The sequence below is a fragment of the Phaethon aethereus genome (genome assembly GCF_964289735.1).
Source record: "Phaethon aethereus genome assembly, chromosome: 7".
NCBI classification, from domain to species: Eukaryota; Metazoa; Chordata; class Aves; order Phaethontiformes; family Phaethontidae; genus Phaethon; species Phaethon aethereus.
The window spans coordinates 13322201-13333649 of record NC_138583.1 but is presented as its reverse complement, the minus strand read 5'-3'; the positions used below and the strand labels follow the sequence as shown (position 1 = coordinate 13333649).

Below are 11449 nucleotides of genomic sequence, written 5' to 3'. Positions count from 1 at the left end.
TTCTGATAATGATGTAGTAAAACTAATATATCAAAATCTCAAGTCATACTGCTTGGAATACTCTAACTAGAAAAAGTCAGATAGATATTGATATCTTTATGACCAGTGAATACTCATAAAGCTGAGTGATTTTTCAGGAGCTGGCATTCTCTGTTAAATGTACTGCCATGCCTTACAATAAATGATGGCTGATTCATGTTGTTGCATTTTCCTGGACTGTCAAGTATAAAAGGAGTTTAAAAAAAAAAAGCAGGGCATAGAAGATGTCTGAGGATCACAATATAGAGCACATAGTTGTAGTGCAGAAAGCAGTATATTCATGTTGGCATAGGGCTCAGATAACCTGATTGTCAGCAGGTCCTAGCTTTAGTGAGCACCGTGTGTCCTTGGTATCTGCTGTTAAATGTTTGCTCAGTTATCCCTGCACAAGAGTGCATTCTGCTGCACAAAAAATATACCTCACACCAACCAGAAAAATATAAATAACTTCAATCACTCAAAAGCGAGTCATCTTTTGTGATTTAGTACATGTTGTATGTGACATGGCAAAGGAAGGCTGTCACCTCTTTGAGAAATTCATACTTTCATTTGTAACATATCTGAATTTAAAAGGGCATTTTAAATCTCAAGGATTTAGTCAGCCAACAGCACACAATCTTTTAGAATGGCTTAACTCATACCAGAGAACAGGGTATGGGCAGTTTGGAGGTTGTGGCCAAAAACACATCCTTTATAACCAGAGGAGAGAACCAGCAGAGTCTTAACTGCAACAGTTTTAACCTTTGATATGTCAGCACAGAAAAGCAAATCTGTAAGAATCAGTCATTTATAGCCTCCCTGTTCTTTCCAAACACTTACCTCAAACTGTCCATTCTCATCTAGCTCCTCAACTCTGGTCAAATTAGGTGCTCCAGGTCTATCTGTAAGTTCAGCTATTGTCTTTTCATTTTCCTATGGTAATGAAAACCAGCTTTCAGTTAAAAGCATTCCATATAATAAATAACTGTCTATAGAGAATATTTCAGATATGTTAAGATGACATTATGGATTAATACAAAGAGAATACTCTAGATGCGTGCTATACAAATGTGTTAGTATGTGAATATGGTCTTTGCATGCTTGTTAAGACCATTTTTATGATTTTGTTTAAGTAACAGGAATTTTGGTTTAAATTTCTACAGATTCATTTTTTCTGTCACTTTCATGCTGTCATCTTTGTACAATTATGTTGTCAGTATTTTAACAGAGCGGTCTAAAAATGTACATGTCTAAAATACGACATGCTCCCTGTAAATTTAAGGATATTCACATTTAAAACCTTTATCGAGATAAACATGCCAATTATCAGCATATGCTTTTACTGAAATAGCATTAAAAAGACCATACATTTACATGGACATCTGTATATGCACTCTTCTGTTAGTATAAATTCCTGTGCACCAGGAGGATTTCGGAATCAAGAGGCATCCCAATTCCAAACCACAGTTCCTTTTCCAGGTACAGCAAATGGACTTTGCACTGACACACTGTAAAACATTACTGTCTAGACACTTAAATTAGATGTGCTTAAGTTGTAATACTTTCTCATAAATACCATCAAGGAATGTGAAAGCATCAACTAAGGTGACCTTACACTAAATTTTGCAATAAATTTATGCTCTGTTTTGAATATAAATGAAATAAACCTAATAGAACAGATCAACATTCAAGTATAGAATGCAGACTGGAAGCAAGGTGTTAGACATTCTTCTCCCTTTCATTTTTTTTTTTTCTAAATTATCTGTTAGTTCAACACCCATGGGCTTCTGCCTTGTGTTTCATTTTCATTGCCTGCATCTGGAAAAGACAGCTGATTAACGGTATTTTCAAACCACTGACTAAGCTTTGGGTTAAACCTCTTGATCCTTCCGCTGCAACAGCATTTCGTCGTCTTCTTTCTGCAGTTCCAACTCCTCATGTTCTTGTTCCAACTGATCCTGCAGTCAGTTTAAGAAAGGACAAATTAGAAGGAAAAAACCCCACATTAATCTTCCCCACCCCGTTGTTTATAATGTATTTCATGATTGAAATCTTAAATAAAATACAAAAGGAAGCATACAACAGCTGCACTGTTAATAACATAAAGCCCTTTCAGTATCATCTGACTCAGCATTTTCATAGGTTTTAGACTCACATGGATAGAAGGGCTTTACTACCAGAGGAAGAAGAAATAGACAACTTTAGTTAGTGTAGACACTTAACGATACTGTCTCATTCTGCGTGCTCGTTATCAGTCTATATTCATTATCACCTATACTTTGGATTAAGCTCTTTTATACTTCCTATAGTATCTAGCACAGACAGATAAATACATATAGAATCAAATCTATAGAAAAGATTGCTAGGCAATGTCATTAACATTAATCATCTTCATCAGCAACCTTTAATATTTCCAATTCGAAATATCTAATACAAAGTATTTATTTTTTGTGAGCCTAAGTCCTATTGCATCAAAACTTCAGAAACCGCATAATCTAAGTGTTCACATTCAACAACACTAGGGCCTAGAGAATACTGTCTGCTGTATCATTTTGTGAGCAGTTACTACAAATATGGTCATATGATATTAACTAGTTTTCACATTCCTTTTTGGTACATATAATTAAAACATGCCTGAGTATGTGAGTATAGCCAAAATTGTAAGTTAGGTTAAAAAAATGTGTCTAATGTGAGCATTGTTCAACATCTTTCCCATAGTTTACATGAAATAATTTATTTAATTCTCTGTGAATTATAACTAGACACAATCTCATATTCTTGTTTCCATTAACTATTTTAAATGATTCATGAAATCCTTAAGCACATAACTTTTGGTCTGCAAATCAGTAAATTCAAAATTTAAAAAGTGCAATTGAAATAGAATTAATGCATCTTCCACTAGAACTGGGCTTAACAAGATCAGAACAGATTTAAAATCACACTTCTAATTTTTAACATCATGAAAGTTAGCCATGTAAAAAAAATCCAGTCAGACACTGTCAACATTACCACAAGCAACACTTGAGGCTGTTATACGTGTGGTCAAATTCACATGAATCCTTTACAAGGCATAGCAAACCACAGGTGTTGTCTTTATTTCTTATATTTAAAGTCCATATAGTATAGGATTCAAATTGCTTTATGCCAACAGAATGCTCAGGGCGCTAAGGAAAGAAAAAGGCACCTCATTGGGTCAAGCTACACATGCTTAAATACGAAATCTTCATTCATTGATTTCCAACCATTTTCAGGACTCTCTAATTGTGTATACATTCTCGTTACCTTTTTTTGCATTACTAGTATTACACTGAAGTAGCTTGAGACAATAATCGGTTATTACTCCCAGGCCTTCTAGCAGGCCTGTCAAAAGTTTTTGCAGTGATTTCTAGCTTTATTTGCACCAGCTCTTGTTCATAATTAACTACAGAAGATAGTCTACTTATTTTAAGTTACTTCTTATGTAAGTTTTAAATTGATTGCTTTTTACCTTAAGCTCCTTAATTTTTTTATAACATTTTACCACATAGTATGTAAGTTTTCCTTCCCATGTGCTCACTAATCACTTTAGTTATTATTTACAAAAGTGACACTAAAATACTTGTTTTATGCTACCTTCTATCAAAATCATTATACAGAGATTAGAAGTATACAGAGACCTACAAGATGCCACAGCATCATATATTACTTATAATTATCTACTACTATTATTAACCTGATGTTGTTCTTCAAGTTTCCGCTGGATCATTAGCTCTTCTTCCTTCATTTTTCTTAACATTTCAAGTTCTTCCAGGGCTGCCTCTCGTTCTCGTTCCAGCTCAGTCCTCTCCAACATTCTCTATTTCAGAGGTAACACATAATCAAATAAAAAAATAAAGAGAAATTAAATAACATCAACTATATTGTCATGAAATTTTTGCCCAAGATGAACCCACCTTTTTTTCTTCATCTAAGATTCTTCTGTAATTGTAAATCCAATGTGCCAGATACTCTATTGGGTCTGCTGGCCGATGCTCTACAACCTCTGCCAGTCCCTTTTTCAAGCAACTTCCCAGGCATCTCTTCAGATACTGAGACTCCATTCACATCTAACAACAAACAGACAGACATTAGCCATCAATGTCAAAATTGAAGTAGGGTTTTTAAGAATTATTGCCTCTCGCACCAAATACTGAATATGACATTGCTCTTTTTATTAAGCTGGTAATTAATAGAAGAAAGTTATTTAAATTTAATATTGCTTTGGTTCTTAAAAACTCCAGTGATAGATCAGTTATACCAAGCACTGCAGAAAAAATGCTCAAAAGACCCCTTACTGTTTAGGCATGTATAATTCAGAAACTGCTTGGAGATACGCTAGTAATTCTAGGTCAGCATGAGATCAAAAGACTCAAAACCACAACAGTACATAGAAAACTTCTATACAGATATCTGAAGAACACAAAAGTAGTTCTGTGAATGATTAAGGATAGATTTTAGTTTGAACTAACAAAGCTATCTTTAAGATACGTATGCAAGACCAGGGCCTGAAGCAATCACTCCATACAGTTACGAAAAGCACAGATCTCTGTGCACAGGTTTTACTGGCCCTGTGCCGGTAAACACAAAACACATCTGAAACCCGATTTCTGCAATGCTTAAACACCTTTCGCTTGCTGTCAACGGGAGTGAATCCGTCTCGCCCAGCCCCGGGAGAGGCAGCGGATCCCCCGCAGGAATGGCGCGGTACGTCTCTCGAAACACGTCGAGCCCCGCCGGGGCTTTTCACGCTGCCCGGTCTGAAACGGGGCGGTTATAAAACCTCTCGCCCTCCGCGTTCGCACCGGCTCCTGAGATGGCGGGCCCGGAGCTAGCTGTCAGCGCCCTGAGGGCACCGGTAGATCTTAATTGGCCCGACCATTTTCACCTGGAGCCTCCACCCACGCCCTCTGCCCCCGGGCTCCATTTAAGCACAGGCTGGGGTCTTTACCCCTCCCCCGAGCCCCGCACTGCGCGGGCCTGCTCCTAGTCCTACTCCTGCGGCGCTGTTCGGATTTCCTGGGTGGGCCCGGCACATTACCCTGCCTCAGCCGGTGTTCCGCGGACTGTCGTTAGGACCCAATGCCGTCACCACCGTGCTGAGGTAATTACCTGACTCGGCTCCCACCGCTCGCCTTCCCTCAGAGAGCAGCCCTGCTCCTGTGCCCCCCTTCTCTCCCCAAACAGCTCTTGGGCCTGTCTCCGGCCCAACGGCTGTCGGGCGCCTCTCTGCCCGCCCCAACGGCGCCCTGTGGGGAAACTACGGCGACACGCGAGCCGCCGCGGAACGCGCTGGGTTGCTAAGCAACGCCGCTCGCGAGCGCACCGCGACCTTTAGGTAGCCGGCAGGAAGCACGCGATTGGAGGAAGGGCTCGGCGGGGCGGTGCCGGCTGGGTCCGTCCCTCACAGGAGCCCCCTTAGCCGTGGCGGGGGCTGAACGGCCGGCGACGCTGCCGGAGCGGGGCGTCCGCTGCCGCCCTGGGTGTCGCGGTGGGGTCTTGCTAGGGACAAACCCATTTCAAACGCCTTTAACGCCCGCTCTCCCTAAACAGCTTTCTCTGATAACAAAAGGGGTTTCCACGAAAACGAAAAACATCTTTAGTCGGTCCCAGTTGCAATTAACTGACAACGTACAAGCCCTCCCCGATTAATTTAGAGATTAAATCAGTGTGTGTATAAATATATATACACACGTAGATAAGGACTAGAAAGAGAAGAAAATATTATGGGAATTTTAGCATAAGGAACCTGCGCTGACACTGAATAAGGACTTCGTAGCCAAGTACGTTTTTAAACAAAGCAGTGATCTCCCATGCCCGAAGTCAGACTGCCAGCATTAGAGTGATCTTGTCTCCTCACTGACAAACTTGTCGTCTGACGGTCACCTCAAATTTGGCCAGCTGTTTGTTTTACGGGTAACTTTTAATCAGGTATTAACCCCCCCTCCCCGCAAATAATTACAGCTGAAAGAATTAATTTAGTGTCCGTAGTAATTCTGAAGCTTAATTGCACTAACATGACCTTGGTCTTTCCTTAGCGGGAATGAAAGGCTGCAGGATGGATTCTTTGCCGAATGAAAGGCTGCATCGGAGTACGGAAGCACGACGCCGGTAGAACGGACTTCTGGAAGGTGAGAAGCCGGCTTCAGCACTTCTGATGCAATACACGGTAGTTGGACGACAGGCGCCGGGAGCGCGTGTTCCTGGCCCGGCCCGAGGATGTCGCTGGCGCGCCGCGAACGCGCCTCCCAGGGCGGCGAAGGCGCCCCCGCCTTTACCTTCGGGGCTTACGGGGCAGCGCGCCCCCGCCGTGGCTCCCTCGCGCATGCGCGGCGCGCGGAGGCCGTTCTGCGCCTGCGCGGCGATGGCGGCTGGGCGCGGCGCAGCGGCCGAGGCCAGCGTGGGGCAGGTGGTGCTGCCCGGGGACGTGCTGCTCCTCCCGGCCCACCCCGACGAGGACGGAGAGCGGCTGCGGCTGGGCGCCGGCGCGGCCCCGAGGGGCCGGCTGCTTTGCGGGCCGGGCCTGCGGCGGTGCGCGGCGGGGCTGTTGGTGACCAAGTGCGGCCTGCTGCGGCACCGCCAGGCGGGCGGCGGCGCGGCGGCGGGCGGCGCCTACTGGGTGGACTCGCAGCAGAAGCGGGTAGGGGCGCGGAGGGAGCGGGTTGGGGGCGGAGAGGGACTCCTTTTCTTTCCCGCGCTTGGCCGACGTGTTTGTCCACAAACCCCGTTTGCAGTATGTTCCGGTGAAGGGCGACCACGTAATAGGAATCGTGACGGCCAAAGCGGGAGACGTGTTTAAGCTAGACGTCGGTGGGAGTGAGCAGGCGTCTCTGTCCTACTTGGCCTTTGAAGGCGCCACGAAGAGGAACAGGCCAAATGTGCAGGTGATACTATTGTTTATCGGAGGTAACGCTTTAGTGGTGTCGTTTGGTGCTTCTGTTAACGTTTCAGTGGTCTTTTTTTAGTAAAAGTTGTTTTTATAAGCCGCACGTAAGAGGAGGAGTGCAGGTTTATTTGCAGTGGTTTTGCTGTGGCCCTCCTTGGAGGTTTTTGCACGATTGGGCTTTCTGCAGTTTCTTAAGAGAACATGTAACTAAGTGTGGTTTGGTATCTGTCAGGTGGCAGGCTTTTTAATTTGTTACACTTCCCCATAATACTGCCAGCAATAAGTGCAATTCATGAGTAATGTGCATCCGGGGGGCACTCTGAAGTTAAGGTTTTAAAACAAGGTTTTACACAATCTGATACTGGTAGAGAACAGTTTTTTTGGTAATAGTTATAAACAGTTGTGTGGCAGATGCATGCCACAGCTTCTGCATTCAGTTGAAATAACATTACCAGAATGTAAAAATGTACTGTAAAGAAAAACAAAATAAGTTGTTACTGTTTTGTTGTTGATAAATAATTGCAAAAGCAGGTTGCTTACTTTTAACACCCTTAAAGTCTGAAGAAGAGTTCATGTTTGGTATTAAAGAGGGATACTCTATGAAACAAAATTCTGTACTTTTTATCTTTAAAATTCCGGTAGTGGTACAAGATATTTGTTCCTAGCAGGTGTTTCCTTTAGTTGAAGAAAATTCCTATTATACCAGTTTATTTTTCTATTGCAAATATCTTAAAACTATTTTGTGGCCTTATGGGAGGATCTTTAGCAACTGAGTATTTCTTAAAAATGTGCAATATTATCTTCTGTAATTATCTTGCTTTTTGACACTGCTTTGTTTAGGTGGGAGACCTTATTTATGGTCAGTTCCTTGTAGCAAATAAAGACATGGAACCAGAGATGGTCTGTATAGACAGCAGTGGAAGATCAAGTGGAATGGGAATAATTGGACAAGATGGCTTCCTCTTTAAAGTTTCCTTAGGTCTAATAAGAAAGTAAGTACTAAAAAAAGTAAGTAGTCACTCTAACATGTAATATTGTGGGTAGGATTTGCACAGCTATTTGCTCTGAGCAGTGTAGACAATTTGGTTATGAGTGTGTAATTGATTTAGTGCATTTATGTGAGTTTTACTGAACAGAGTGGGCTTATTGACCTAGAAGGAGCATGTATTTTCCCCCTTAAGAGATTTAAATGCTCTTCTCTATCGTGTTGTGACCTATTTAAAAAAGTGACGTGGCTGCCAAGGCAATATGGAAAACAAAACCATTGGCCGAGGGAAACCAAACATTCAAGCTGGGGTTTTTCAGGTATGTACCTACTACTTTGGAGTTTTAAAACTGGAAGTGCTTACTGTCCTTTTTCTGCTTAATGGCATAGTGGGGAATGTAAATTTGACTGACAGCTGATTAAAGGGGTCTTTCTCCATCAACACACAGTATTTTCTGACTTCCAAAGAGAAATAAGTTGCACAGAAATAAGGATACATATAAAAATTGTGGGATTTTCATTTAAAACTGACATGTTCATCCAGGAACCATTTCATAAGCTTTTAAATGTATTGTGAACTTTGTAGTTACTTATGCTGATGTAAATGCAAGATTTTTGTGACTATCAAAGAATACCAGCTTATGTGGATAAATAATAGTCAAGCTTTGTTGCCTTTGGATGTTTTTTTGTTTTTGCTGTTCTTTGGAAAAGCAATCTGCAGATACAGAGTAGCTATGTCATACTTGTTTAAGTGGTGATTTGCCTGGTTTACACGTCCTATCAGAAATCAGTGTGAACTGATACAAAATATTTTTGCAGCCATTCTGTTTTCCACATTTTGTCTGTAAGCAAGTGAAGAAATAACAGTATATTGCAAGTAAACTGCTAAATCCTGATAATGTTTGTTTCTTTGAGAAAACCTGTTAAAGCTTGATTTAATCATAGATGTATAACAATATTCTTGACACTTTCATTTTTCAGTATGCTATCACCTAATAAACCAAAATATTCTGTTTACTGGTGTTAGTACTGTCTCCTGAAGGAGAAAGGGAAGTTGTGTTTTGGAAGGCGCATCTAACTATGGTGTCAAATTTATAAAGACATTAAAAACGTTGTTCTGTCTAACAGTAGTTTTAGTATGTATTAAATCACAGAATTGTTATAAAAGTATCAATTCACTTTAAATTTGTCAGGTGTTACTTGTGAATCTAATTAGAAAAAGCAACTACATAGTGCTGTATTTTTTAGGTGTGTATTTTGAATGAGGAGAACTAAAAATCTGGTACTATATTGCTATTTTGATTGCATATGCAGCTTGATCATCTTGCCTTTTGGTGTCGCTGTAGTAGCTCCCGTAACACTAGTACTGTGGTTTAGTTATGGATTGATAATAATGCTGTGCCTATCAAATGTGACCTCTTATGTCTTCCCCTGACTCTTTTAATCTTGTTTACAGACTCTTGGCTCCCAAATGTGAAATAATTCAGGAGTTGTCACAGTTGTACCCATTTGAGCTGGTGCTGGGAATGAATGGAAGAATATGGGTAAAAGCAAAAACAGTTCAACAGACTTTAATTATAGTAAATATTTTGGAAGCCTGTGAGTATATGACTGCAGAACAGAGAAAACAAGCGTTTGCCAAATTGTCAGGGAATTGATAAGAGAAAACCTTGAGGAGTTGAGATGACTACAGGGTGTTTTGGTTCCTTTTGTATTCAGATTTATATTAAAAGCTATTCTTTAAGTACTAGACTTCTGTTGTTGTTCTTCAGTTCCCTTTATCCATTCAGCTTGTTTTGTCTTATTTAGGAACTTGGCTTTTACTTCTGTGATTATGAAACCCTGTTTACGTTTATGAGTTTTCTGACTGATGTGGAGATAGTCTTTAAAAGCTTCCACTAGCTGTGAGTTTTGAGGTATAACTACTTAAGTCTTCCCGAAGAAAACTGGTCGATTTGTAAACTGCATATATTTGCTTTTTATGTCATTATTAATATTAAAACTTCAAACAATACATGTTTACTTGGGGTAGCAGAAAGTATCCTGCAGGTTGTTTGGTTATGGTCAGGTGCTCTATTTATACAGTGACAAGAAGTGATTATTTTACAAAATCTGGGAATAGAAACACAGCTGGAGAATACCAGAAAGTAATTACAGGGCATAGCATAAAATAATCATAGGGTTGCTAAGGCCCATCATATGGCCAGTCACCTTACCACTTTCCCCAAAAGATAACCAGGCTAGTAGTCTTAAGGTCATAGTGATTAGGACATAACTTCAGTATGAACATTCAGGAAGCTTGATGGCTTACTGGAGGTAAAACATACTTAACAGCAATTCTATTTGAAGACACAACTTCTATGTACATGCATTTTAACTGGAGATTAGGTGAAGACTGCTGAAGCAATAGTCATGTATTTCTCAGTTCTAGCCATTTTAGATACAGCATAAAGATTCCATATACCTTTGGTTCAGGTTTAACAAAATAAGCATTTCTGCAAAAAGCTATATTAGGCTTCATTGTGTAGTATTTCTTCACATGCGTATAGAAGAAATGCTGTCCTAGGAAGGATAAACTGCCAGTCTATTTTAATATGTGAATAGTTTGCTACTGCTCATGAGAAACAGAACCCTGGAGTAATGGAAGGGGGGTTACTGATGCCTGCTTCCTGTGGGAGAGAAGTTTGACTGTATGTACCCAATGAGCTGCCTGTGAGCTGTTTAAGCAGTTACTTAGATCTGTGATGTCTTGTGGTTCTTAAGAAGCTGAATAGTTCAATAGCAATAGTTAAAAGAAATTAGAAAAAAATTACTAATTAAAGTAAGCCTGAATACTGTCTTAATTCCCAGTAGAAACAAAATCTTCCTATTTATTCTGTGTTTCATCCAGAGTTCAGCCTGTGGTATTTGATGTTATGGTTTTCTTTGGCATCTCTCTCATTTAGAAATTGCTTCAGTTCAGAGCTGCTCTTCTGACTCATCTTTAATATGCTTACCTAGGGCTTCCCCTGATTCAATAAGAACACAACTCTAATGGTTTCCATATGAGTCTAATGGCTACGATTCAGAACTCTTTCTGGGTTTCACTGGCCTCCCTATTTAGCATTTAGGGTATTGCTTGTCTGGCTTGGTAGATCTTTAGTCATCTTTTTTCACCTGTCTTCCAGCTGAAGTGACTTTCATTCACATCCCATAAATCCTTTAGGCCTATAATCTCTCTCTTACTAGACATTAAAAGCTGTAATTTAATAAGGATTTCACTAACTCTGCTCTTCAGTGTTTTTTCAACTTTAGCTAACCAGAGTCCCTGCAGGTTGTCTGTTATTAGAACAATAGCTGGCATAAGCAGAAAAGCACTTGCCAAGTCATCTCAGGGTGCTACCTGTGTTTTCTGTGAATAATCTTGGATCATAATAGTAAAACCACAGGAATGGTGAATGATGTGGATCATTTCCTGAAGAGTTGTGGCTTGAAATGCAATTAGCCTTACCACTCCCCCTTTTACCTGTCTAAGCAACCTTCCTTCCCTCCCAGAAGTCCTGAAT

General features: G+C 40.7%; 1 protein-coding gene across 1 annotated transcript; it reads left to right on the top strand.

Annotated features, from left to right (window-relative positions):
• Nucleotides 1–6358: 6358 nt before the first annotated feature.
• Nucleotides 6359–9654, top strand: EXOSC3 (exosome component 3; the record flags this gene model as incomplete). The annotated part of the gene is made up of 4 exons (XM_082001911.1): nucleotides 6359–6673; nucleotides 6768–6917; nucleotides 7760–7911; nucleotides 9361–9654. The coding sequence occupies 4 exons, from the start codon at nucleotides 6359–6361 to the stop codon at nucleotides 9560–9562; spliced, it is 819 nt and encodes a 272-aa protein (XP_081858037.1). The 3' UTR covers nucleotides 9563–9654.
• Between the last annotated feature and the right edge of the window lie 1795 nt (nucleotides 9655–11449).